General features: G+C 56.3%; 4 protein-coding genes across 12 annotated transcripts in view; 3 read left to right on the top strand and 1 right to left on the bottom strand.

The window, feature by feature from the left end:
- IP6K1 (inositol hexakisphosphate kinase 1) overlaps window positions 1-3,174 on the top strand; it is a 36,194-nt gene extending 33,020 nt beyond the window's left edge. For all 7 annotated transcript variants that reach the window (XM_058845413.1, XM_058845407.1, XM_058845411.1 and 4 more), the window contains one exon: window positions 674-3,174. In XM_058845413.1, coding sequence (XP_058701396.1) covers window positions 674-1,183 — 510 coding nt within the window. In that variant the 3' untranslated portion in view covers window positions 1,184-3,174. The remainder of the gene's footprint in view (window positions 1-673) is intronic.
- Window positions 3,175-3,641: 467 nt separating this feature from the next.
- GMPPB (GDP-mannose pyrophosphorylase B) lies at window positions 3,642-5,907 on the top strand. The gene is made up of 8 exons (XM_058845414.1): window positions 3,642-3,872; window positions 3,938-4,018; window positions 4,092-4,140; window positions 4,533-4,834; window positions 4,911-4,989; window positions 5,076-5,203; window positions 5,383-5,565; window positions 5,718-5,907. Exons 1-8 carry the CDS (start codon window positions 3,744-3,746, stop codon window positions 5,847-5,849), a joined length of 1,083 nt encoding a protein of 360 aa, XP_058701397.1. The 5' UTR covers window positions 3,642-3,743; the 3' UTR covers window positions 5,850-5,907.
- Window positions 5,908-5,981: 74 nt separating this feature from the next.
- The window catches only part of RNF123 (ring finger protein 123), a 47,793-nt gene continuing 27,218 nt past the window's right edge, over window positions 5,982-26,556 (bottom strand). For both annotated transcript variants that reach the window (XM_058845402.1, XM_058845403.1), the window contains exons 32-39: window positions 20,636-20,775; window positions 20,304-20,492; window positions 18,737-18,812; window positions 18,481-18,565; window positions 7,163-7,305; window positions 6,734-6,828; window positions 6,548-6,633; window positions 5,982-6,449 (exon numbers count right to left, since the gene is read on the bottom strand). In XM_058845402.1, coding sequence (XP_058701385.1) covers window positions 6,350-6,449; window positions 6,548-6,633; window positions 6,734-6,828; window positions 7,163-7,305; window positions 18,481-18,565; window positions 18,737-18,812; window positions 20,304-20,492; window positions 20,636-20,775 — 914 coding nt within the window. In that variant the 3' untranslated portion in view covers window positions 5,982-6,349. The remainder of the gene's footprint in view (window positions 6,450-6,547; window positions 6,634-6,733; window positions 6,829-7,162; window positions 7,306-18,480; window positions 18,566-18,736; window positions 18,813-20,303; window positions 20,493-20,635; window positions 20,776-26,556) is intronic.
- AMIGO3 (adhesion molecule with Ig like domain 3) lies at window positions 7,314-12,416 on the top strand. 2 transcript variants are annotated; one of them, XM_058845406.1, is made up of 2 exons: window positions 7,314-8,854; window positions 9,413-12,416. In XM_058845406.1, the coding sequence occupies exons 1-2, from the start codon at window positions 8,804-8,806 to the stop codon at window positions 10,622-10,624; spliced, it is 1,263 nt and encodes a 420-aa protein (XP_058701389.1). In that variant the 5' UTR covers window positions 7,314-8,803; the 3' UTR covers window positions 10,625-12,416. The 2 variants fall into 2 exon arrangements, with proteins under 2 accessions (XP_058701389.1, XP_058701387.1); XM_058845404.1 differs by having other exon boundaries at window positions 7,314-12,415.

The raw sequence follows: 26,556 nt of genomic DNA, 5'->3' as shown, positions 1-26,556 counted from the left end.
TGGCCTGCTTTGTCCAGAGATCTTTTGTTCACAGACAATTAGGGAATTTTCTAATAAAATTATTTTTGTGGCTTAGTGTTCAGCCAGAATCACAGTGCCTAGGGATGGAGGTGTCTGACAATTCCTTCTGTACTGCACTGATTGTTAAAATATTGCTCTGCTGTGCCTGGGCCCTGTGCACAGGGCTTTGCTGCTGGTGCTGCTGTGCAATAATTGCTCCTTTCCCCACCTGCCAAAGGAACCAGATCTTATAACCCCAGTCTCTGCCCACAGACTCTGAAGCAATGAGGGCTCTTTGTTAATCACTTGCCACATAATGGCAATAGGTGTTGGCAGCTCCTGCTGCCAGAGGATTGTCCAAGTTGCTGTAAGACTTGGCTTCTTAACTGTTGGGGTCAGTTGTCTCATGACTTTTGGGGCCCTGGGACTAGTGAGCCCCTTTTGAGTGTCCTGGAAGAGGACTAGTGCTCTGGCATCCAGAGTATGTCCCTGGGCTGCACCCATGAGCTGCTCTGGGATTCAGGGAATGGGCAGAGCTGTGTCCTGCTCCCACTCAATCATAATGGGGATAGGATGACTTCCCTCTGCCCTGTCAGTGCAGGACAGCTCAGGGCTCTCTGCATGGCTTTAGCCTGTTGCTCCCACTTGATGTGCATTTCCTTTGGTGTTCCAGGTCTATCAGCTGGACACAGGGCATTACTTATGCAGGAATAAATACTATGGGCGTGGCCTTTCCATCGAAGGCTTCCGCAATGCCCTCTACCAGTATCTCCACAACGGCATTGAGCTGCGCAAGGACCTCTTTGAGCCTGTCCTCGCCAAACTGCGCAGCCTGAAGGCGGTTTTGGAGAGACAGGCCTCCTACCGCTTCTACTCCAGCTCCCTCCTCATCATCTACGACGGGAAGGACAGCCGGGCGGGGACGTTTGTGGAGCGCCGGCCGGAGGCGCGCCTGAAGCGGGTGGATGGCTCGGTCCCGGAGAGCCTCCAGGACGGCGGCAGCTCGGAGCCCGGCTCCTCGGGCCCGCCCAAGGTGGACGTGCGCATGATTGACTTTGCACACAGCACGTTCAAAGGCTTCCGCGACGACCCCACTGTGCACGACGGACCCGACATGGGCTACGTGTTCGGGCTGGAAAGCCTCATCAACATCATGGAACAGATGCGTGAGGAAAACCAGTAGCCCTGGGGCCTCTTATTCTTGTCCTGGTGGCAGGAGCAGACAAGACCACCCACTACCACAGGAAAAACAGACGAATTTGGTTTTAAACAACTGTATCGCTCCATTGTTTTTTAAATGTACTTGGATAGAAGAGCTGAGGTGAGGCAGGATGGAAGAACTCCTCGTGCTGACCAGATGGTTCTGACCGCTCTTGCTCCACCTTCTGGAGGAGGCTCTGTAGATGCCTGCTTGGGTGTCAGGTGTCCCGGTTCTTCACTCATCTCATGCGTTCTGGAGGGAGGACCTGGACATAGGGAAGAGAAAGCAGGAGAGCCCAGGGCTCTTGACAGGGCTGGAGCTCTGGTGTGAGGAGCCTCCTGCCTCAGGAGCTTCCCCTTTGAATTTCTCCTGAGTTGTTTGGAAAGGGCGCTCGCCTGATGGTTGGCAGCGTCTGTGGGGGCCACCGGTGAGGAGTCAGGTGCTGGTTCCTGTGTTCGGTGTCGCTGGCTCTGCCCTGGGTTTTGCTGATGGGGCTTTGCTTTTGATGCTGCCTTTTTCTGCTGTTTGGGCACTGTGAGTAGCCACCCCAAACACAGAAATGAAATGACCAAATGCAATCCCTGACAGAGTTGTGGCCCGGAGGGAATGCCACACACTTGGAGCTGTGCTTGAGCCTGGGGTCTGCTCACTCCCTGACAGCATGGCATGGGCAGGCCCAGGGCTCTGCAGGAGTGACTCTGCCCTGGACCACTGACTTGCAAGCACTCAGCTCGTGGGCTAGCAATAGTATCTGTAGCAGTTAACATGACCCCAGCTGTGCAGCGGGGCATTTTGGACCATTTCAACCCTTCCCCTCCTGTAAAGTAGAGTATGTCCCTCCAGCACAAAGCTGCCCTCTTCCCCTGGGGACCCTCTGCTTCCAGGCCCGGCTTTTCCAACAGGTCTGGGGGTGGTGGAAGGGGAGGCTGAGGCTTAGGGCTGATCCCTGTCTCCTCCCTGAGGATCTCCAGGGGCCAGGTGAGGGGTGACCTAGCTGAGCAGTGGGTGCCACTGTCTTGACTGTTCAGTACCACTGCCTGACTGTTCAGCTTTGCTTCACAGAGTCAGTGTCTCCAAAAATAAATGTCCCCCAGCCTCCTTTGATGATGAATTAATGTTTGATACTGTGGCCTGGTGGTACCAGACCGAACCCTGCTCCACCTCAGCTCCTGTTTCTGTGCTGGGGCCCTGGCTGCTCCCTCCTGCTCTCATTGACTTGTTCCATGGCGTTGCCATTATTCTGCATACCCACAAGGCCAGGGTTGGGGTGTTTTTTAATTACTTCAGGAAAGCTTGTTTGGGGAATACTCGCACGTCGCATGTGTGCCGACTCCACGTGCGCAGACGCCGCTCGGAAAGCACAGCTGCCATAGCAGGCACAGGTCTGTGGCACTGGTGTGGAAGGGGACAGGAGGGCTGCCCACTTTCTCTGCCTGTCTCCCAGCTCCTCAAAGCTTGCCCAAGCCCCTGCTCCCCTCCCACCCTCTGGACAAGGACATTTAGCCATGGCACACTGCCCTGCGCTGGGTTACTTCATCACTGCTGCCAGTCCCGACCATGCCAGGACTCGCAGGATTTTCAGGGAGCAGATTTGCAGGAGGGAGTGAGGCTGGCTGAGTGCTGGGGTGTAGATACCCTCAACAGCCGTATTCCCTGGCCCTGCCCCAGCGTGGCCCATCGCCACCCACCTCTGCATGTCCTTGTCCCCGTGGGCTGTTCTCAGGCGGCTCAGGCCGCATCTCTGGGAGAGCCCCTTGCTGTCCCCCCGCGCTCATTCCTGCCCTTCCCCACCTCACTGGGCTCCGACGGACGGGCCACGCTGCCGGTGCTCAGTGGGAGCCGCCTCCCCTCTTCGGACCACCGCGGTGGGACTCACAGCTTGTACATAGCCTTGGCCCCGTTTGTTTTTACATGAATAACCACCCTGTTTGTGCTTCAGAGAACCAAAAACCATTAAAGGATCTGTTTTTGTCCGCGGTGTGCCTTGCCTGCCTCTCCCACCGTCTGAGCCTTGGGGACGGGGTCAGGGGTCTCGAATGAACGTCCCCGCCCGCCGCTACTGTGGCCGCTGCTTTCTTCTTATGGGAGTCGCCCCGTCACTGCTGCGTCCCGAGGGAGCCCCGGGCAGGGTGCCCTGGCTGCAGCTACAGCCTGGCCATCGGGCGAAGGGACCGGGGCGGCCCTTAAGGCCTGGTTGGGTGGGGGAGTGTGCGGGGCGGGCACTGAGACCCAGGCGGGCGGGCGGTGTGTCGGGGGCGGGCGGTAGGAGCCGGCGGGAGGCAGGGCCCGGGCTGGAGGCGGGCGGTGTGTCGGGGGCGGGAGGCAGGGCCCGGGCGGGCGGGGCGGTGTGTCGGGGGCGGGCGATAGGGACCCGGGCGGGCGGTGTGTCGGGGGCGGGAGGCAGGGCCCGGGCGGGCGGTGTGTCGGGGGCTGGAGGCAGGGCCCGGGCGGGCGGGGCGGTGCCGCACGGCGGTGACGCGCCCGGTGCGCCCGGCGCTGACGTGTCGGTGCGGGCGCTGCCGTGGGACGCGGGACGCGCGGGATGCGGGCGCTGATCCTGGTTGGCGGCTTCGGGACGCGGCTGCGGCCGCTGACCCTGAGCCGGCCGAAGCCGCTGGTGGAATTCTGCAACAAGGCGGTGCTGCTCCACCAGCTGGAGGCTCTCCGGCAGGTGGGGGCGCGGGGCGCGGGGGGCGCGGGGGCCGCCCCGCCGCCGGCTGACCCGCGCTCCCGCAGGCGGGCGTCAGCCATGTGGTGCTGGCGGTGAGCTACATGTCGGACGCGCTGGAAGCCGCCATGCGGGAGCAGGAACAACGGGTAAGGGCCCTTCCGCCTCCCCCCGCCTCCCCCCGTAACCCGGCCTGTCCCGCCGCTCACCCTGTGCCCGCAGCTCGGCATCCGCATCTCCATGTCCCACGAAAAGGAGCCGCTGGGCACAGGTAGGATTCGGGCAGGGGCTTGGGGCTGGAGAGCGGGCGCAGGCGGGATGAAGTCTAGGGACAGCAGGGTGGGGGCTGAGGGGGGACACCGGGACGGATACGGCACGGCTCGGGACGCTGGGAGGGGACACCGTGGGCATTAGGGTGGGTATGGATGGGTAGGGCTGGGGGACATCGGGGGTGGGACACCATGGGCAGCAGCATGGCTATGGATGCGTGGGGCCGGGAGGAGCAGGGGAATCGGGAGGGGAATGCCAGGATAACTATGGGCAGGACCAGGGACAGCGGGCCGGGTGAAGATCCAGAGGTACTGGGGACTTGGGAGGGATGCTGGCACGGGCAGAGGTGGGGCCAGCAGGACCCGGGCGCTGGGCTCACTCACGGCCGCGCAGCGGGGCCACTGGCGCTGGCGCGGGACCTGCTGGCCGAGGACGGGGAGCCCTTCTTTGTCCTCAACAGCGACGTGATCTGCGAGTTCCCCTTCGCGGCGCTGGCCCGTTTCCACCGGCAGCACGGCGGCGAAGGCTCGCTGGTGGTGACCCGCGTGGAGGAGCCGGCCAAGTACGGCGTGGTGGTGTGCGAGGCCGACACCGGCCGCATCTGCCGCTTCGTGGAGAAGCCGCGCGTCTTTGTGTCCAACAAGATCAACGCTGGGCTCTACATATTTAACCCTGGCATCTTGCAACGCATCCAGGTATGAGCCGGGGTGCCAGGCTGGGCCAGGCTGAGGGACTGTGCCCCCTGCTCAGCCCTTTGCCCTGTCCTCGCAGCTGCGCCCCACCTCCATCGAGAAGGAAATCTTCCCAGCCATGGCACAGGATGGGCAGCTCTACGCCATGGAGCTACAGGGTAAGGCCCTGTGCACAGCGCAGGGGGGTCTTGCCTGCACTGCCACCCTCAGGCTGGGGGCTGTCACCGTGGCTCTGTCCCCACAGGCTTCTGGATGGACATTGGGCAGCCAAAGGACTTCCTTACGGGCATGTGCATGTACCTGCAGGCACTGCGGGCTCAGCACCCCGAGAAGCTGCACTCGGGGCCTGGTGTCGTAGGGAATGTGCTGGTGGTAAGTGCCAGCCCCCAGCACACCAGCCCCGGGCACGTCATGAGCAGCTGTCTGCATTGTCCCACCGCTGTCCTCACTGCCATCCTCAAGCTGTGCCCTCCTTTTCCCTGGCTGGCCAAGTGGCATGGGCCAAGAGTCATCTGCCCTCCTGACCCTGGCATGGCCCCTCTTCCTTCCAGGACCCCAGTGCCAAGATTGGGGCAAACTGTGTCATCGGCCCCAACGTGACAATCGGGGCTGGCGTGGTGGTGGAGGACGGGGTGCGCATCAAACGCTGCACCGTGCTGGAAGGGGCCCGCATCCGCTCCCATTCCTGGCTGGAGTCCTGCATCGTGGGCTGGAGCTGCTCTGTGGGGCAGTGGGTGAGGACACGGGTGCCCCCACAGGGGATTGACACTCAGCTCTTGCCCTCCCACCTCCTTGGGCTGCAGCTGCAGGGATGTGGGATGTGCAGGAGCAGGAGCCTGGCACTGGGCCCCAAGCCCAGGGATGTGACGGGGCCTCTCTGGGGCAGGTGCGCATGGAGAACGTGACTGTGCTGGGCGAGGATGTCATCGTCAACGACGAGCTCTACCTCAACGGGGCCAATGTGCTGCCACACAAATCCATCTCCGAGTCCGTGCCAGAGCCACGCATCATCATGTAGCAGCCCCCAGCAGACCCTGTGCTCCCAGCTCTCCTTGGATTAAATATTTATATTTCCATTTACTGTTAAGCATCACCTGAGTGCAGCCCCAACACTGGGGGGCTTCCCCTTCCCATCTTTCAGGGCACCACATAAGGAAGAATAATTTAATGCTGCTTTTCATGAAGTCAGCCCCCAGCCAGGGGCAATTTAACAGCCCGAATGCCCAGCTCGGCCCCCCTGCCCTGGCCTCAGGGCTGCCGTGTGTTCCCAGCGCTGCAGCAGAGCCGAGGCCTTGGGCTCCCCTCCCTGAGAACGGCCCACGGGGCAGAGAGGCTGCTGGGCACTGGCCTCTCCCACCCTGCAGCCCTCCCACCCCACGCTGCTGCCCTGTGCTGGGTCCTGCCCCTCTGGGTGAGGGTCCCACAGCCCTGAGCAGGGCAAGCGTTTGGGGAGAAGCCAGCGTGAGGTGGAGGGGCTGCCCCGCTCAGCTGGGGGAGCCCAGGGTGTGGGGCCGGGCTCTATGAGCTGGCTGGCTTGGTGAAGTCGTCCACCCCTGTGATGGTGGCCTTACAGAAGAAGCAGTCCTTGTTGTTCATCAGGTGCTGGTTGATGCAGGCTCTGGGACAGAGGAGGAAAGAGCATCAGCCCCCACCCAGATGACACAGAGCAGGGGCTGGCAGTCATCCTGGTGGAGGTCAAACGTGGGAGCTACTCACTTGCATGACTTGTGGGAGCAGGGCCTGAAGATGGCCGAGATGGGGTGTGCGTAGCAGATGGGACACAGGTCTTCCTCGCTGGTGGGCTGTGGGGGTCACCAGGCAGTTAGGGGTGGCATTCAAAGTCTCATGTCCCAGATCTGCTGTCAAGGGCTGGGACAGGGCCAGGGCAGGGGGAAGACTCACCAGTGTGGTAGCAGCTGCCTGCTTGGACTCCTCACTCAGATGGTTCAGCATCTTTTCCACCTTTGCCAGCTCCTCAGTACTGATGTACTCTGTGTCTGGGGGGGCAAACTGGGCGTGTGTGGGGTGGATGGGACCCTCAGGCTGTCCTGAGGCTGCTGAGTGATGCAAAGGGGCTGCAGCTGCCCTTGGGGACCAGCCAGGACAGGGAGCACTGGGCACTGAGAAGGGCAGAACGGGCTGGCACTGGATACATCCCCACCCCAAAGTGCTGCTGCTGGGGTGGTGGAGGAGGGCATAGACACCTGTCCCCAGGACTGAAAGGGCTGGGACACTGCAGGGTACACAGACACCAGCAGCCCCATTCCTCCCTCCCCAGCTGTGGGTGGGTGGTGAGCACAGCCCAGCTCCCAGTGCAGTGCCAACACTTACAGGTGTGCAGGGAGAAGTGGCGCTTGTCCGTGGCCGGGGCAGCCGCTGCCAGGGCCGAGGGCTCGGCGTGGCCCAGCAGGTACTGGATGGAGCGCAGCTGGAAGCAGGGATCTGCCAGCAGCACCGCGGTCGCACGCTCGGTCCTGCCGAGAGACACAGACCTCAGACAACACACCCTGTGCTCCCACACCACCATCCCCAGCTGGTGTCATCCCAGTCCAGGGGAACATGCTCAAATGCAGCCAAAGAGCAGCAGCTATCCATCCTCCTCCTCCTCTGCCACCCCGACTCAGAGGCTCTGGGGATTGATGTGGTGCTTCAGCACTTGCTGAGGCTGCAGCCCTTGGGCCAGTGCCTCAGCCTGGGTTGCTGCAGGGTGACTGAAACATCCAGCGCTGCCCTTGGTCACAGCACCTCAGGGGAGATGCTCTGCAGAGCCTCACGCCAGGGGCTGGGGCCCTCCTGCACCAACAGGACAGCTCAGGGTATGCTCAGGGCAAGTGGGTCCCCCAAAAAGGCAGGAGGGAGAAGTCATGGCCCTCCCTGGCTTTGGTGGGCACAGCTAGGACGGATGAAGGTCGCCTTAATGTCTCCTTCGGACATCAGTGCTGTGGCCTGGTAACGGCCCCTGGCAAGGAGCAGAGCTGGTTCTGTGGCCGGCCTAGGGGCAAGCAGAGCCACCCCAGCGGCAAGAGGGGACAGGGAGCAGCCAGTCAGCACAGGCTGAGCCGGGGCGCAGGGGGTTAACAGCCCCTTGACTTGCAGCAGCCGCAGCCGCCAAATTAGCTTTTTGCTGCCCTAATGGAAACCAATTCCCCAGCTCTCCTCTTCCCACTAAACCGCCTGAGCTCTGGATAATGACATTCCTGCGTGTCCTTCACCCTATGGCCACTCCTTCCCCGCCAGCAGCCCGCGGCACCCCCTCTGCTATGGGGGCCCCACTGGGCTCAGCCCTCCTGCTCAGCCCAGGGCCGGGGGTGCTGGGGGATCCCCAGCTCGCGGGGTGCTGAGGATTAGGGCAGCAGGAAGGACCGCGGCTGCGAGAGAAGCAGCAGCACCGGGGGGTGACCGCCATCCCCACTCCCAGGCTGGGTGGAGGATGTGACACGAGGGGCTCCCAGAGGTGACGGGTTTGTGGCAGCATTCTGCCAGAGGCTGGGCAGTGGCGGAGCAGCCGCTTTATGGATTACAGCCGGTCGCGGCTCTCCGGCGGCCGCACACGGGTACGGCCGAAGTAGCCTGAGCTCCCCTGGGGACGAGCGACCACGCAGGGTCTGTGCTGGCTGCGCATCGCTCTGCCCACTCGCAGGGAGGGCCATGGCCAGGGACGGGGACAGGGACCGGGCCAGGGCCACCGCTGCGGCCACCACTCCCCGCGCCGGGGCCAATGGGATCCCGGCCGGCCCCCTCGCCGCGCACCGCCCGCCCGTAAATAGGGGCAGGAGCGCGCCCGGCGCCCGGAGATGCTGCCCGGGAGGGAGCCGGACGACGCTCCCCGGAGGTCGCAGCGTGCGGATGTGCCCCGGGGGCGCTGAGCCCTGAGAAACTTCGCACTCCAGGGATGAACAGCTCCAGAAGGCAGCGAGGCGCCCGCCCAGCCCGACACACAGCCCCGGAGCGCCCGAACGCCTCAGCCCCCTGATGCTGATCGCCCACCCGACCCCCGGCAGCGCCCGGCCGGCCGGAGCACAGGTACGAGGCAGTCTCGGGTGAGCCGCGGCAGAGCCGGGCAAGGCGATGCCGCACTTCGGGTCTTTTCAAGCCCCACGGCTGGAATCGGGATCCTCTTTCGCGGGGTGCAAAAGGGCGTCTGTGGATGCTTGGTAGAGCCAAGCCAGCACTGGGGGAGAAACGAGAGACGGCGGCAGATTTTTTCTCGCGTCTCATCAAGCCTGGCCGTGCCGCCGGGCTGTACAGAGGCTCCTGCCCGTCACAATGTCCTCGCCGGTGACCGCGGAGCCGGTCTGGCCGCGGGTGGCAAAGCTGTTCCTGCTGCTGCTCCAGCTGTGCGCCCCCCGAGCCTCCCTGCAGCCCCACCGCTGCCCCGCCGCCTGCATCTGCACCTCCGACCTGCTGAGCTGCAGCCGGCAGATGCTGCAGCGGGTGCCCCAGGCACTGCCACCCACCACCACCACGCTGGACCTCAGCCACAATGCCCTCACACAGCTCCACGACCACTGGCTGGCCACCCTCCCGCACCTCGAGGCCCTTCACATCAGCCACAACCAGATTCGGGACCTTTCTCCACAGGCTTTCCACAATGCCTCCTTCCTGCGGCACCTGGACATGTCCTCCAACCACCTGCAAGCCGTGAAGAGGCACTACTTTGAGGCGCTGGTGAGCCTGGAGGAGCTGCTGCTCTACAACAACCGCATCACGCAGGTGGATGAAAATGCCTTTGCCAAGCTGAGTGATCTGCGGAAAGTCTACCTGAGCTGGAACAACCTGACCACCTTCCCCTTCCATGCGGTGCAGGGGCTGGCAATCTACAACCTCCGCACGCTGGACCTCTCCTCCAACAGACTGAGCAGCATCCCCGTGGAGGTGCTGGCAGCTCTGCCTGAAAACATCGGCAATGGTTTGTACCTGCACAACAACCCCATCAGGTGCAGCTGCCCGCTCTACCTGATGCTTCAGCGCTGGAATCAGCGAGGTTTCAGCTCCGTGAAAGATTTCTCTGAGGAACACACCTGCAAGGTGTCTGACAACGTGCCCCGGTCCCTGATCAAGCTCCTCAAACACAGCCACATATTTGAGAACTGCTCGGCGAGCGCCGAAGACGCGCACCTCTCACACTTGGAGGTGACGGTGGGCCAGCCCATCCTGCTCTCCTGTAACACCAGTAACACCAGCCTGCCACACACGGCCACCACCTACATGTGGATTACCCCTCACCACGAGCCCATCAAACACCCAGGGAACAGCAATCGCTCCCTGGAGGTTTACCGCAATGGCAGCCTGAGGATTGCCGTAGCCAAGCCCTGGCTCTCAGGGGTCTATGTAGGCTTGGCCATGAACAGCCCCTACAACTTCAGCAGGATGTGCGAGTTCAACATGACCGTCCTCTACCCCAAGGCAGCTGGGGAAACCTTCAGCACTGGCCTCACAACCCTGCTGGGCTGCATTGTGAGCCTTGTGCTGGTGATCATCTACTTGTACCTCACGCCATGCCGCTGCCTGGGCTGCTGCAAGAAGCCGGCCCCGCTGAGCCCCCCGCAGGAGTGCAGCGCCCAGTCCTCCATCCTCAGCACCACTCCCCCTGCCACCGATGGGCCAAACCGCAAGGCCAGCGCCAACAAACACGTCGTCTTCCTCGAGCCCATCAGGGAGACACAGAATGGCAAGATCCGGCTGGCCCTCGGTGAGGATTTCCCTGACCCCAAGCACCCCAAGGTCCTGCAGCTCAAGTCGGACTCGGAGTCCATTAGCTCTGTCTTTTCTGATACCCCCATTGTGTCTTAGTGGGACAGAGCTGAGGTTTCCCAAGAGCTGGTCTCCTCCATTGCTGCTAGAACAGGATTATTGGGCATCCCGAGTTCCTGGCTTGACCACGACCCACAGGAGTGATTGACATCACCCACAACTGCTTCAGCCATAGGCTCCTGGAGGGTTTTGGCCACAGGCACGCTGGTGCCCAGCAAGAACGCCTTGCATAATCCACTGGCAACGGCCTTGTTAGCACACGGCTAACGCTGATGAACCCAGCATGCCGGAGAAAAGCCCCTTCATTTGGGCACCCACCCTCCCTAATGTGACACCAGGCCCGGGGGTCTGCCATGTCCCCAGGCATGAGATGCCAAACCTGACACCACTGCCACAGACCCCCAGGCCGAGGAATAGCTGTGACAAGTGGGACACTGTCCTGGCTCATGCCAGAGTTCTCAGGAATGGTGGTGCCACCATCCTCTCCCAGCACACACTGGTCACCATCAGCATGTCATGGCTGGGAGCAGGGGACTGTGACCCCGTCACAAATGGGGGGTACACAGCCCTCCCCAAACGTGGCCACGCAGGAGGGATGGAGCTCAGCGCCTGACCAGCCGTGCAGCTAAGCAAATCTTACAAGCTTTTGCTTCCCGAGAAGCTGTAAATCGTCAGGATTAGGTGATGAGACACAGCGCCTCAGCCCGCATTGCTCAGAGCTCCCGGTGCCACCAAGGACACTGAGGTCTCCGATGCACCACGCGCTCCTTCGCTGCTTCTCCTTGAGGCGGACACGCGCTGCTCAAGCCCAGCTATTTAGGCAGTAACCTAATCAGCCTATCGATAAATGTGAGTAATCCTCCCCTCTCCTGGGTCATAATTCTCTAGTTCCATTGGAATAAAAATGCCTATTTTTTTAAGCTGACGCTGGGCTGAGTGTCTCCTTGCCCTTGCAGCAGTGTGCAGCCACCCCACAGCTCACAGGCACAGCGGTGGGAGGCTGAGGTCTGAGGGAGTCCCGAATTCCTGCAGGCCCAGCACAGGGGGCCAGGCAATCTGCACTGGACTGACAGCCTCTGTTTCCAGCAAATGGCCTTCAGGTGGCCTCAGCAAGGGGGTTAAATGTGCTGGTGGCTTGGTGCTGGTGAGAGAGAAGCATCCAGTGGTTTGTCCTTGGGAGGGCCAGTCCTCCAAATGATGGGAGCTGGGGAAGGAGCAGTGCCGACTGACACAAGGGCACATCCAGACCCCGAAAGGAAAGAACAAGCAGGGTTTAGATGCAGGGGAAAGGCACTGCTAGGGATGGGACTGGCACTGCCTCTGGCTTAGTTCTGGTGCTCCCTGCAGATGGAGCCCCCAACTCATTTCACCTGTGCTGCCTTCCCTGACAACCACCCTTGCCTCTTCCTGAAATAGGGAGTTGTTCTGCTCCCCCAAAATGCCTGTCTGATCCTACAGAGGGATTAGGGTATCCTACCCATATTCCAGTCATCAGTATCCCATCCACAGCTAGAGCAGGAGCATGTGGCCATCAAATGCAGCACAGGGGAGGCTGGGGCTACCGGCTGTGGGCAGAGGCACAGCTCAGACGTCACAGGGACCAGGACCCTTCAGAGATCTGCAGCCCCCTCCCATGGCTGAGCACCCTGGTCCCAAGAGCTGCTGGCAGCCCCGTGACTGGTGGGAGGGGAAGAACCCTGTGGCATCGGGACCACACTAACACACGTCCTTTCAGCTTCTCTGGCTGGGAAACAAACAGCTTTTTTCCCAGCAAAAAACTCAGCTTTGTGCCCAAAGAAATCGTCAATACCCCCCATCCAAGGAGGGGTGAGCGTTTGGGAGAGCAGCTCTCCGCAGGCAGCCCGGCACCGCTCCTGGCAGTGACCTTGTGCAGCTCGGTGCGATCCGTGCCCCGCGGCTGGCGGAGGTGACGGATGCACAGCGACAGCCCCCGCTGGCCGGTGCCCCGGCTGCCCCCCAGCCGCCACCGCCGGCCCCGTCACCTCGCGTTAGCGCCGTGTCCTGACGGGCCCAGGGTGCTGCACTGGCACTGCCAGGGGCTGATGAGGTGCCTTGGTGTCAGACACAGAGGTGAGTGGCACCTTGAGGGTGGAGCTGAGGTGCTGGCAGCACCCCTGGCTTTGCACCCAGGCAGGCATCCCATGGGAAGGAAGGCTTGAATTTGACCTGGGAATGTCTGGGAAAGAGAAGAGACGCAGCTGAGTGCACCCAACCAGACGAGGGCACTGACCCGAGTGTGGCCTGTACCTGCTGAGACAGTGCCAAGCCCGTGCCAGAGCATGTGCCGTATCTAAGCACCAGATCTTCCTCCAGAAGGAAAGATGAAGTGCTGCTCTGGGCCCCAGCTGCTGGAGTGGGTGTTACCCACCCATTATCACCATCCTTGTCTGTCTCCCCAGAAATCTTCCCCTTCCCCACTGCCAACATCAGCTTCCTAGGCATTAGTGTTCCTGCAAATCTGCATCCTCAGCTGAGAATAATGACTGAAGCTTAGGGAAAGCTCAGGGAGAGTAAGAAAAGCCCCCGGGGGGCCTTTCCAGGGACATACCAGCCTGAAAAAGCTCAGGAGAGTTCTTCTAGGCTGGCTGCAATTCTTCTATCCCTGCAGGAAAGGTGAGGCTTGTTCTCCAGGGACTTGCTCTGACATTTGTATCTGAGCTGCCCTCAAGGGATCCCTCTGCCTTTACCCAGGAAAGTCCTGATGCTCAGAAAGGATCCCACACCACACTGCTGATCCAATGAGCACCGGGAGGTGGTTTGAACTGTCGAAGCAGTTCATTAAGCAGCCTGAAAAGCAGAACATCTCAGCAAGGAAAAACAGCCAGGAGCAAAGCCTCTCTGACAGGCAGGAGCTGGGAAACCTAATGGATATTCCCCAAGGAATACACTGTCTTCTCTTGGCAGCCATCTCCACCATTACACCCCTGGCTCCCTGCTAAACCTCCCTCCTGCTCCTTGACTCTGCAGGGCAAAGTAATGGGTCAGCACAAAGCTCACTGCCCCTGGCACACAGGGACCTGTGCCAGCCTGTGTGGGGATAAGGACTAGCTTTGAGGACCAGTGTCCAACACTGACTCCTGTCTCCTCTGGCACTTCACACCTCAGCCAGGACAATGGGGGTGCACTGAATGCCATCCCATCCTGTCCTCCTGTCACCAAGGACAGACACAGCAGGGCCCAGAGCCTTTCCTTACCATGCTCACAGTTTTCCATAGAGCTCAAATCAGCAAAGCCTGGTGCTGGCCAGCACAAGGCCTGCTCCTGCCTCCCAGCATGTGCCTGACAGCCCCAAGGGGCTGGGAGAGCCCAGCCCTGGCAATCCCATCACTCAGGATGCAGCACACAAGCTGGCAGCTTGTAAAAAAACTGACCACACTCCTTTTTTAAGCATGAAACCCAGGCCAGAGATAATCATTCTTCCATGCTCTGGCTCACGCTCACCCTAACATTACACACTGCAAAACTGCAGTACCACCCATTTTGTGAGTTTTTACAGAAAGGTACCAAGAACTCCATTAGAGTGTGTGGTCCATGAAATGTCTACTCCTGCCCCTCCTTCCACCAGGGCTTGTTCACCAACACTGTTGAGGGAGCATTAGTGTTTAAGGGATCAGTAATTGCTAAGTCTTACAGGAACTGCAGAAAACTGCCATGTCCACAGGTCCAGCCAAGCCCCCAGGGTCCCAGCAGCACATGAGCACACAGGTGGGTGGCCAGCCTGTTTAAAAATCTGGAGACTGGGAACTTCTGATCTTTCCAGTGGAGGTGATCCCAAAATCATTAAACAACTTTTTAGCCTTCCTCTCTCAGCCAGTCTTGTGACTCCTTACCTTTCTGCTCACCAGTGTGTTGCTTCTGCCCCAGGAACCCCTTTGTCTCCTCCCAGCCCATCTCTCTGCACCTATCTGTAGTTTGCAAAGGAGAGGAGTGTGGAGACCCAGGCAGAAATATCCCGACATCACACCAGCCCAGTACTGATTCTGGCAGGTCCCACTGGCTCAACATGGTTGTTTCTGGTCCAGGACCCCTGTCCTGTGCTTTGATGGCTTGTACCACCTTGTTCCCAGTGAGATCAGTGCTTTTCCTTCTGTCTTCTCCATCCTTCATGGAGAAGTCCCTGGGAGATACACCTTGAAGGCTCTTTAGGACTTGTCCTGTACAGACTTGTACATCCTTGCATGCGTCCCAACCCTCTCCTCACCCTGAGAGCATCACCTCCCTGCCTCTGAAGGGGTGGAAGGAGCATGGGGGAAGCCCAAGGAGCAGAGCAGTGGCCCTGCCCTGACACAACACAGCTCATCTCCACTCTGGGATGGCCGCTCACTTCCCACAAAGCCAGTCCTAATTACAGCATGCCCTCACACACAGGGAACCACAGCCTCAACTCTGGGCCTTACCCCTTCCCCTGCCACTCGCTCTCACCAGGATCCTGACACCAGCTCTGGCCAACGCCGCTGCATTAGCTCACTCTGAAAGAGGCTTAATAGAAAATCTGCTCAATTATTCAGCAAGCAGACAAACGGAGGGATGATACTGCCTGCAGCCAGCCAGGGTCTATGGTGTGGATTCAGCCCAGCTCCTGGCTCAGCCTGGCAGATCCTGCCTTTCCTCTCCTCCCCACTCAGTCATTAAGGCTGGCAGAGGGAGCAAAGGGACATCCCTGCCCTCGGCCCTGCCAGCCCCTGACACTCCCCAGTGCTGCCCAACAGCTCTCAGACCTGAGGGCTGGGAGGAGGCACTCACCATGAGCAGCCCATCCTGCCTGACCCAGCAGGGAAACGCACTTCTGCTCTCTCAAAAGCACAGCCTGCTCCATCCAGGGACTACAGCAAATGATGGATCAACTGTCTCACCACAGCCTGGCCTGGGCAACGCTCTCTTTCCTTGTGCTTAATGGCTCTGCTTGATGCCAGGAGTCCACAGCAAAAGAACCCAATGCCTGGATGAGCATCCTGTGCTGGGAAAGGAGCAGCTGAGGCATCTGATTGCAGCCTGATAGCATGACTAGATGAGTTGGCAGGGCCCTGGCTCTTACTTACTTCCCCACTGCAATGCTCTCATCCCATAACTGGAACTTTACTCTTTCACTACCAGATGAACACATTCCCTATGTCACAGATGTTTGCAGCACCTTCCAACCAAGTGGAAGTGCCTGGCATAGTGTCTGCTTGCTGGGTTAGAGGCAACCAGAAAAAACAGCCAAGCCAAGGAAGTCTCCCAAGGTCTTGTCCCTGTCCTCATTCTCTGGGGCACAGCCTCCTTACAGGGAACCCTGTCCCTGGTAATTCCCACAGGGACATTCCTACATGTAAATGTGGGTTGGAAAATCTCTCTGTTAATGATTTCTGTTAATCTGGGAGTTATCAAATAGGACCTCGAAGAGATTTCTACCAGCTTTCAGCACTGCCCAGGCCGAGTGCTTCTGGAGAAGGACAAAAGCCTGTCCTATTATCCTGACAGAGTGAAAGGAAAAAGGAAAGCTGTCTACAGATGACTTCACATAAATGGGTCTGCTCTGGAGAGCCTGGTTACATACTTTAAATCTCTTCAGCCACAGCAGTCATCTCCCATGACTGACTCCCATCACCTGTTCCACTCCTCTTACTCATGCACCTGGAGACAGATGCTTCCCATTGCTGTGCTCTGGGCCAGCCATCATTGACATGCACCATCTCCCTGGGTTTTGGGTGATTGTTACCCCAGCTACACCTCTCAGGTTTCTGCATCCTGTGGTGATGGTGCCTCAGACAGAGGATGAAACCAGGGCAGAGCCCTCGAGGAATACAAAGACAACATAAAAGCCTCAGTTTTTTGGTTTTTTCCATCCCATCTCTGTTTGTCATTTCTCAGTGTGGCTGCACGGAGCAGAACTGCTCTGTAAGTGGGGTGCAACACCCAGTCCTCAATTCAGAGTGCTGCCAAGAGTGTGGGGACTCAGTTCTCCCTTCCCCATGCCTCTGATCTCTGCTGGTCTCTGCCATCCCCTCTGCTCGGGCAGCAGAAGAGGGTCTCCAAGCTGCCTGCCTTGGTTCTTTTGTCTTGATTGACCTCAGTGGCTCCCCTGCAACATTTGCTTGCCTTTTATAGATCACTGACGTATCAAACCTCAGGTTTAGTGCATGGCTTTGCAAAATTGCACAGAAGAATTTTGCTTTATGGATATTTTTCCCTGGGCTTCCTCCTGTTCCACCTTCTGCTTCTCCTGCTCCGTTAGGTCCACCTTAAGGACACGATGCTTTTCACGCATCATTCCACTATTTTGCATTTATTTCTCTTTCCAGTGCTCAGGGAAGTGACTACAAAGCCCTTGAACATCAGAGACTAGATTTGAACACCAGTTCCCTCGAGCACAGTGTCTCTGGTTTGTGATGGTGCAGCCCAAGGCATGGAGGATGCTGCTGGCACACAGGGGACACTGCCACTTGGTGATGACACTGGCTGCCTGGAATTCACAAACCCAAAGCACAACTGGCTTTTCAGGGAAAGGACAGAGTCTGGAAGCCTTCTCTCTCTCCAGGACTCCCTGCAGGCTAGGAAGGATGTGACTGATATCCCACTATCATCTTCCCAGTGCTCTCTAGAGTTTGATAAACTGTGAGACAATCCTTCCCCTTCCCCATTTTGACCTGACAAGTGACCTGACCCACGACAGATGTTCAAGGGAGAGAGGCAGGGAAGGACTTTTCATCCTAGCAGGGAACTGTTTTATCACCTCCTCCTTCCCTTCAGGAAGAAGTGTCTTGTTGTGGCATCAAATTCATGATGTTTGCCCTTTCCACAGAGCAAGGTTCTGAGGGCAAGCAAAATCCACCTCTGCTCACAGCACAGAAAGGCCACTGATCAATGACCTTGTGCCCAGGTTTTGGCACTGTCACACTTGGGGCTGTGAGACTGGTGCAGCAGCCACGGGAGGCAGGTTATAATTAGATATATTTGTGTACATCTTTGAGTCCTTGAGAGAAGAAGCTGAAAGACTGGCTTCAGGGCTGAGCCACTCGGCCAGATGGGACTCTGCTCTCTGCAAAGCCAGCCACTATTGTGTTCTCCAAACATGAAAACAAGTAGGATGTGCAGCACAGGCAGAAGAGCCCCATCTCCTACAGCAAAGAGTGACCAGGCAAGACACCTGCAAATGACACTGGGAGACAGCAAAGGCAGGGCTGCAGAGTGTCTGAATAAATCTATTTGTAGGACTCGGTACAAGCAGACACAGACACATAAATGATCAGGTCAGCTGTGGCTTTCTCCATCCACAACACTCCCTTAGTGCTGCTTCTGTGTAACTGGCTACCATAAAGACAAGATTAGTTTCATCTCAAAATCAGCATCACCCAAGTGCCTGGAGAAGACTCGTCTCACCTTTGTGGCACACGTCTGGGCAGCCAGAGAGCTCTGATTCTGATGTCTTCCTAAGAGGGTCCAGGATGAAGGAGCTCCAATGAGCTCCCTTCCAGCCATCACTGTGTGCTGCAGCACTTTGATGTGTCACCACGTCAGCACAGCTCTATCACACACAACTTCCACCAGCAGCTGTCCTGTCAAACAGTGCCAGACCCCAAGGAGGAAGATGCACACGTGCTGTCAGTACAGCATCTCACAGCCACCTCTTAAAAGGGTTTTCCATCACAGCCACCTCTCACAAGGGTTTTCCACCACCACAGGAAGGGGCTTTGTACCCAGCAGTAGCACTGGGATGCAGCTGCTAGGGGGAATGTGGCTCTTTGGTTTCTGCCTGCTCCACACTCATCAGCTTCGCCTCGCTTTAGTCTCCACAGCCCATGTTGCTCCTGCAACACCTCCCACAGCCCCACCACAGCACCCAGAGCAGTGCCACACACAGAGACCCCGTGCTTTGGAAGGCAAAAGCCACTCACCCCTGAACATCAGTGTCCACCAGCAGCCGGACCAGTATCCCTGTCACAGCCACAAGGATTGGGTAATGGTCCACGCTCTCCAGCCCTATGGAAGCGAAAGAGAAGGGTAAGAGCTTCTGCCACTGTGTGACAGGCAGGGCAGGTCTGAGGTCTGATCCCATCCAGCTCTGCACTAACCTTCAATACAAGCCATCCCTCCCTTCCCAAGGACACGCTCCCAGCATGTTTTCCATGGAGAGGGACAGAGTGGACTCACCCGGCAAACGGAGGTTGACCACTCTGTCAAACAAGTTCCTTTCAGCTGTCACACGGTTCAGCACCTGGTTCAAGAGCTGTGCAGGGAAAAGCAGAGAGGGTTTGTATTTTCTGGATGGGCCTTCCTGTGAGCAGCATCCAAAGAGCTTTGGGGCAGCACGTCCTTGGGAGTTTGGACTCAGTGCCTGAGAGCTGATGGATGCACAGAGGGAGGCTCACAGCACACACCTAGCTTGGCCCTGGCATGGAAGGAGTGGTACCACATCAGAGTGGTTGTACCAGACCAAAAACGCCCAGGGAGGAGTCAGTCTGAGGTGAAGACACCTGTCAGCACCTTCCACCTAAATCTGAATTCCCGCCTGCAGAAGCCAAGCTACTTCTGCAGATAAAAGCTCCTGGCAAGCAGAAGCTACAATCTTCAGGACAGCCAGAGCCTGTGAACAGTGAGCTGGCAGCCGTGGGCAAAAGCAGTGTCAGCAAGGTGAAGCACAGTCCAGGTCCTGCCCTGCCTGGAGCTGGCAGCAGGATGGACCTACCAGCTCTGAAGCACGGGGTGAGTGCAGAGAGCAATCTGCAGAGATGGAATCAGTTGTGATGACACTTAATTAGCCACCATTAGCTCTCACCCAAACCCCCAGTGGGAGGAGTAGGGACTGCTCCAGGCTTGACACAACTGCTCCAAGCTGAGCACCATCTCTCAAATGCAGCATCCCTCTTCCTGCTGCCCCAGTGCACAACAACAGAACACTGCACCCCTCTGTGGGCCTGGTCAGTGGTGGGGCTTCATAATAGGAATAGCAAGGAGGAAGCTGCAGCATCTCACTCTCTGCTGCACATTCCCCAGCTTGCCTAAGCCACCTGCTAAGGACCCCTCACTTTCCTCCTCACTCAGGTGAGCACTTCCCTCATGATTATGGTACCAGACCCTGCTACCTCTTGCTTTGTTTCATCTGCTCTGAGCCCTGAGTATCAACCTTTGGGGTACTGCTAAGGTACATCTGACTGCTCTCTGCCAATCCAGCTTGTACAAGGGCAGTCTGTCCTCAGGGCTTTCCAAGATTGCTCAGGCTTTAGAAAATAAACTAATTTACTGGAGCCTAAGGGGTGTTGTGAGTTGGAATGGGGCTGTCCCCATCACTGTGGTGGGAAAGTGGAGACATTTTGGTACCATATTCTAGGATCGAGGGATAAAGGACTAAGATGCCCGAACACTGGAGTGTGTGTCCTGTGAAACCAGCTATACTCTCCACAGCTCCCTACCCAGAAATACTACACCTTCTCCCTTCTCTCCAGATTTCATGACACTGCCTGTCACAAGAATTCAGCATTTACTGGCGTAAGGAAGATTTAAGCAGCTGTTACCCTCCCTCCCAGCAGAGGTAGAATCAGCTGTGACCAGAGTAGTTGCAAAGGAGGGGAGCAGTTGATATGTAGAGATTTTAGGGAGCACAGAAGCTCTAAGTACCACGGCACTTGCAACAGAAACCCCCAGTTCACCACACATCTGTAGAGAGGGCAGAGGGGTCCCCATGCCCCTCCAGATGCTGCTTCTTCACACAGGATGATACCTGGGCAAGCCTCCGAAGCAGCAGCTCTGACGACGGGCGATTCCAGTCGAGGAAGATCTCCGGCGCCAGTGTGACGGTCATTTCCAGCACCCTGAGCAGGCTCACCGACAGGTCAAAGCAGGTGGCACACACCTTCAGCTGGCGGCTGTCCACAAAGTTCCTCTCCAGGCGCTCTGCTGCCTGCTGGATCTGCCAAGCAATGGAGACAGCTTAAAAAGAAGCCGCTTCCCAAAAGGAGGGCTGTGACCCCCAGTGCAGTGAGTTGTGCCCTGAGCCTTTTTGTGTGCAGGACACAGCACCCGGTGAGTGCTGCATCCCTGGTGCACACCCACCTCCTGAATCATGCCAATGAACTCGGAGAAGGCCCAGTTCAGCTGGTTCAGGACACTGTTGAGGAAGCTGGGGGCCAGGTCGCGGTCGCTGCGGAGCAGGTCTGCCATGTGCCGCTGCAGCAAGGTGGAGGGACACGGCTCTGAAACCAGACAGAGACAGCTTCAGTAGCCTGCTCCCAGGGCAGCTGTGAGTGAGTGTCGAGGACAGGCTGAGAGACCAGTCCTGGGCTTGGGAAATGTTGGCTTGTGCCTTACAGTAGCAGAGATGGCAGGACACTGGGAGCTGGCACAAGGACTATTCTGAGCAGTGTTCGTGCCTGTTGGGCCCCCCAGCACTTTTTTCCAATGCCAGCCTGAATTAGCCAGGGAAGAGCCCTCCATGCTTGCTGCTGCCCACACGCACAGGAGCACTGCCCTGCAGCTCAGCATCCCTCTTGCTCAGCTCTGCAGAGGTCCATGGTCAGCTCAGCATTAATTGCTCCTGATACCAGTGTGGCAGCAGCTGCCCGGAGCCAGCACAGCCTCCCTGGCCTCACATGGCTGTGCCTGTGTGCCTGTGTCTGGGGAGGAAGGCATCCAGTAAATTCCGCTCCTGAGAGGCTTCTGTATGGAGCTGAGGTTAGTTCTGCCCTTAGCAGGCTCAGGCAGAGCTGCCCACACTCTCCAGCCGGGTTCAGCCCAAGCACAGACACATCCCCTTGGTTTCATGCCATCTCATCTCTGGGCTTCCTCACTATCAAGACCACAGATGAGGTCAGGCCCAGCAGCTGGGAAGCACAGTCAGGGTTGTGTGGGACACCAGCCCCCACAGATAGGAAGGGAAAAGAACGGGGCACAAATGGGACAGATGCTTCTCACCAGCAGAATGATCCACTGTCAGCAAGAGGCCCACAAAACATTCAGCACTACAAGGGAAGGGTATTGGAGTTCAGCCCAAAACTCAGGGCTTGGAAAGAGAAACTTGAGCAGATTTACCAACTATAGGGAAAAACACCCATCTAACTACATTTTCCACCACTAGAAGCTATTAGAAATAGCAGGTGGAAACCCTGGCAGCACCAGGACTGCCATGCCCAGAGGAACAAACTGTGCTGTGACTGCAGAAGCTCTCTGGGGTTGCAGCCTACTCAAAGGGCCAGTGTAGGCAAAGCAAACACAGGACAACTTCCATCACATCCCTAGGGATCAAGAAGCAAGGCATAACTACAGGCAGATTGTTAGCTGGGATTAGCAAAGCCAGGGAGGGATGACAGGAGACAGTCATCTGAAATGGAAACAGGACAAATTATTCTGTGAATACCCACTAGCAAGTGCAATGAACTTCTGTTATTATGGAGGATACTCACTGAACCTCACAGTGCATAATCACCCCGAGCAGGCCAGTGCCCTGGCTTTGATCCTGCCTAAAAGCTCATGTTTGGGAGGGATTTCATCACAACAAATATCTTTGATGTCCTACTCCCACCCACATGTACTTTCCCAGCCTTTGGCTACATGTGGCTCAGGGACTGGCCAAGCCAGATGTCCTTTTTGCATATTTATTGGTCCTCTGGGGATTTCTTGCCCAGTGCCCTCTAAAACTGTGTAAGCCTTTAGCATTAAGCATGTCCCTGAGCAACACTCCACAGTTCAGCTGTGTGTAGCAGCAGGAATTCCGATTGGAGCTTGGTTCCTACCCACTTTATTTGCTAATATTTATTCTCTGTAACCCCTTCCTTCTGGTGGTAGAGTAAGATGCTCCTCTCCAGTCACTTCCTCCAGCTAGCTGTGATTCCAGACCTTCATGACAGTCTTTTAAATGGGATCAGCCTCAGCCAGTGCAGTTTCTCACACTGAAACTGTCCCATCTTTGTCCCTTTTGTCACCCCTCCCCGAAGCCAACATCTCTCCCAGGTTTTCTTTGGAGAGGTGGAATCAGAAGCACATGCAGCATCCAAACCACAAGCGTGTGGCAGATTTGCACAAAGGCAAAATGTGGTTTTGGTTTTGTCCTGGTTTGCTTTCCTCATAATTCCTGTTGTGTAATTTCTTCCTTGGACTGAATGTCAAGCTGCTCTTCTCTAAAAGATTACTATAGGTTGCCAGCTCAAGGAATAACCCTCAGGAACTGGTCCTGAGGCACAAGTGGAGAAGCCCAGGAGCCAGTGCTGGGGCACACCTTGTCTTCTCTGTCAGTGATGGATGAAGGGACACAGCACACCCTTACTTCACCATTCTACACCTGGTCATGCTGATTCTATCCATGTTTTCTCTCTCAGTCATTCAGAATTGAAAGGTCTTTTTACAGGGTTTTTAGTGCTTTCTTTCCCCCAGTCTCCCTTCAGCATGCAAAAACTGCTTTTTGTTAAAACTGCTTGTATTAGTCCCTTTCCAGCCTTCAAGTACCAAAGCAGTTCTAGGCAGAGATCACCACTCCTCATGGAAGAACTCTGCATGTTGTCCTGATGGTCTGTTGCCAAAGCCTCTGTTACTAACCTTGCAGGTCAGGACTGATCTCAGGATGAACTGCCCAGCCAAAGTCTACCTCATTTGAAGGCAGCTTTGGTTTTTTGAAGGATGCTCCTATGCTTGTAATAACTTGCTTTGTCCTGATTTTTAGCCAATGACTCTTTCCTCACAGTCTTTTCTCAATGAGTGGTGTGATTCTGTAATTCTGGGTTCTTAAATGCTTTCCCTGGTGCTGGCAGACTGTGCCAGACTATTAGAGCACTAAAAACTGGTGCCTTTTGTCAAACCTCTCCACAGGTAAATAGGTTTATTGAAGGTTTTAAAGCTAACACCAGGAAACAATTATTTCCTTGGCTTTTGTTGATCCCATGAGGATTCTGAATCTAAAGATGCTGAGATCACTGCTACTCTTTGAAAGCAGCATAAGGAACAAGCCCTGGAATACAGCACAAACAGCTTCATTACTTGCACAAGTTCCCACATGAGGTAATTATTACTGGTATCCAAAACTCAGTGCTGGTGCTGTGTCTGTCTTTATTTGCAATATGTTCACCTTTGCTGGAACATTCCCACCCACCTTGGTTACCACTGCCCTCCTGGGAAATGCCACATTCCTTATGTGCCACTGCAGGCAGGGATGTCATTTCACAGGGAGCCAGTGGATACTCAAGTGATGGGGAAACTTTCTTGATGCTGACACTAGTAAATCATCAATGCCTCAAAATTTGTACCTCCCTAATACAAAAGCCACTCAATCCTGGCTTAGCCTTCGTTATGACAGATAAACATCAGTCATTGGAACAGAAATTGGTGGTTTTTCAAGGCCAGAAATTTTGACCTCAATACATTTAATGTGGGCAACAGAGCGTGGAACCAAGGGGTTATAGATACATCTGATGTTTCTGAAACAGAAACTTCCCTGGAAAATATAAACAAAATAGAGGGGAAAAAAAAATCTAGGTAGGGGAAACAGTGAATTAAAACACAGAGCTCTTTAAGAAGAATATAAGGGAGCCAGAAACCCCAGTGCTGCAGCAAACACCTGGGTTAAAAGGGTCACTGAGAGCATGATGAAGCAAAGACTTAAGTTAAAATATAAGAGGCAAAGTGAATGTAATCAAACATAGGCAATGGTAGGCAAAAGCAAGGAGAAAAGGGGTAATAGATAGAGAAGACATAAAAAACATCCCTGACTGACCATGGTAATGCAAAGTTTTTTCAACTATAGGAAAAAAATATAGCAGAATTATTTAATAAAAGTAGTAATGGCAGAAAGTCTAACAGTAGAAGCCCATTATTAGAGAGAGTTAAAAATTAATAAAGCAGGCAAAGTGGAAGCCTTCAATAAGTGCTCCTACTAGATAATGGTAAAGAAGCAGGGTCACGTACTTTCATCACAGGAAGGTAATTATGTACTTTTATAGTTTGCTAATGACCCAGCAAGATTTATAACAGGGCTAATTGTGAGACCTCTCGGTCAGCAGCCTGAGGAGGTCTCTGGATATAGAAGCATTTACAGCAGAGCTTGAGCACAGAAGGGGAAAGCCCTAAATAGATGAGATTCAGAAGCAAAGCAGCTCCACCCAACACTAATCTGAGTTTTTGAAAGGCTCCAGATGTATTTGTGAGTCCACATCAGTGTGCCCATTTGGAGAAGCATTTAGAGAGGACCAAAGGGAAGGCTGCAGGGCCAGGCAGAAGGAAAGCAGGCAGCACTTGGGGGATGAGATATCCATAAGGTTGAGTGTGAGGCATCAGGATGGCCCAGGGCTCCTGGGATCTATGTGTGCCTCCAAAGCAAAGCCCTGGCAAACCACCTAATGCGAGTCTTGGCTCTGTGACCAGCACATCAGGGAAGGTTCCCACCTGCATGACACCAAAACTGCTGGGGCTGCTAAAAAACATGGCAAGGGTGAACACCCCACAGGACTCACAGAAAAGCAAAACCCCTTCCTGAATAAGGCAGAGAGACCACATGTTTTTCACCACTGAAAAGGACCAATAAATGAGTTTACCCAGGTACACAAGTGCTTCTGAAGAATAAAATGTTGTAAAGAAGAGAAAGACAGGGCAGCAGCAGAGGAAGACAGAAGGTGAGGTTAGGTAGGGGAAATGGTTTCAAACTGAGAGAGAGCAAGTTTAGATATCAGAAAGAATTCTTTACTGTGAGGGTGGTGAGGCCCTGACACAGGTTGCTCAGAGAAGTTATGGACGCCCCATCCCTGGAAGTGTTTAAAGCCAGGTTGGACGGGGCTTGGAGCAACATGGTCCAGTGGAAAGTGTCCCTGCTCGTGGCAGGGGGTTGGAATGAGAGTGAGCTTTAAGGTTCCTTCCAATCCAAACCATTCTGTGACACCCATCAGGAATCATAAGCCATAGATTTATTTCTGAGGGTGAACAATCACTGTCAGAAGGGCTTGGACAGTTCAACTACTACCAGTTGATGCTTTTGGTGTTGTCAGATCAAGGTGGGAGCTCCTCCTGAAAGTCCTCTTCAGCTTAGGCAATTTACTGGACTTGGGAAGGGGACATGGGTGAACTCTCTGGCCTGTGTTGCACATCTCAGCTCGATGATCTCATGGTCCCACCTACCTTCCCTCCACCTGATGGATGCGTGGGCAGAAGGCCTGGGGCAGAGCAGCCCCGTGATACAACCCAAAGCCACCCTGCAGCTCTTGCTTTTCCAAGCCGGGCTGGGCCCAGCTGCTGCTCCTGCTGTGCGTGCCAGGACAGCACCTGGCCTTGCCTACAAGTCCTGGTGAAAGCAAAACAAGTCCCTGCAGCACCAGCAAGCACAACTACCCCAGCTCTGAACACAGCCCCATCTGCTCTCAGGAGACAAACTGAGGCAGAGCTCTGCTTGCACAAGAGCTGAGGAATAACTTTGGGAACAAGCAGGGACACAGATGGCCTTTCTGAGCCTCTGTCCCCTTGGGCTAAGCCAGCCACCATCGATTGGTCACCTTCAGTGAACATGGGCAAAAGGCAGCAGAGAACAGGTAGTCTGTGCTCTGGGTGTTTCACGGATGTTGTGAGGCAGCATGAGAAAACCTTCCCCACCTGTGCAGTCTTCCAAGGAAGCATTCCAAAAACAGGACTGGAGCACCAGAGGAGAGGCATTCATCCACACTCCCTTCAGAGTGGCCTGCAGCAGCAGACCCAGACAAACAGGGACTTCCTTAGCTCAGCAGTTTGTCCCATTGACTCTGCCAGTGCTCAAATTGCAACACGGTGAAGGCTGATGGGTGTGAAGGGGAGGGGGGGTCATCTCCTCCTCCTTCCCTGGGCAGCATCTCAAGGACACCTCTGAGTCCCCTGTCCCTCTTCAATTAAATCAGCATTCATTATTGATTTGGTTGAGCCTTAAAATAGCGCTCCCAAGAGTGAGTCCCCAGTAGCCAGCACAGCCTACTCTGGGCTCAGGATCAGACTGTGTGGAGCCACACGACGTGTGGAGCAAGGCCTCGACAGCT

This window comes from Poecile atricapillus, chromosome 9 (genome assembly GCF_030490865.1).
Source record: "Poecile atricapillus isolate bPoeAtr1 chromosome 9, bPoeAtr1.hap1, whole genome shotgun sequence".
NCBI lineage: Eukaryota > Metazoa > Chordata > Aves > Passeriformes > Paridae > Poecile > Poecile atricapillus.
This window is presented reverse-complemented; position numbering and strand designations above follow the sequence as displayed.

Excerpts from the sequence above, each read along its gene's own strand:
- AMIGO3 (XM_058845404.1), top strand. The coding sequence starts at position 9,098 with ATGTCCTCGCCGGTGACCGCGGAGCCGGTCTGGCCGCGGGTGGCAAAG.
- GMPPB (XM_058845414.1), top strand. The coding sequence starts at position 3,744 with ATGCGGGCGCTGATCCTGGTTGGCGGCTTCGGGACGCGGCTGCGGCCG. Across the intron at positions 4,835-4,910 it reads GCATCTTGCAACGCATCCAG|CTGCGCCCCACCTCCATCGA; the intron begins GTATGAGCCGGG and ends CTGTCCTCGCAG. Across the intron at positions 5,204-5,382 it reads TCGTAGGGAATGTGCTGGTG|GACCCCAGTGCCAAGATTGG; the intron begins GTAAGTGCCAGC and ends TCTTCCTTCCAG.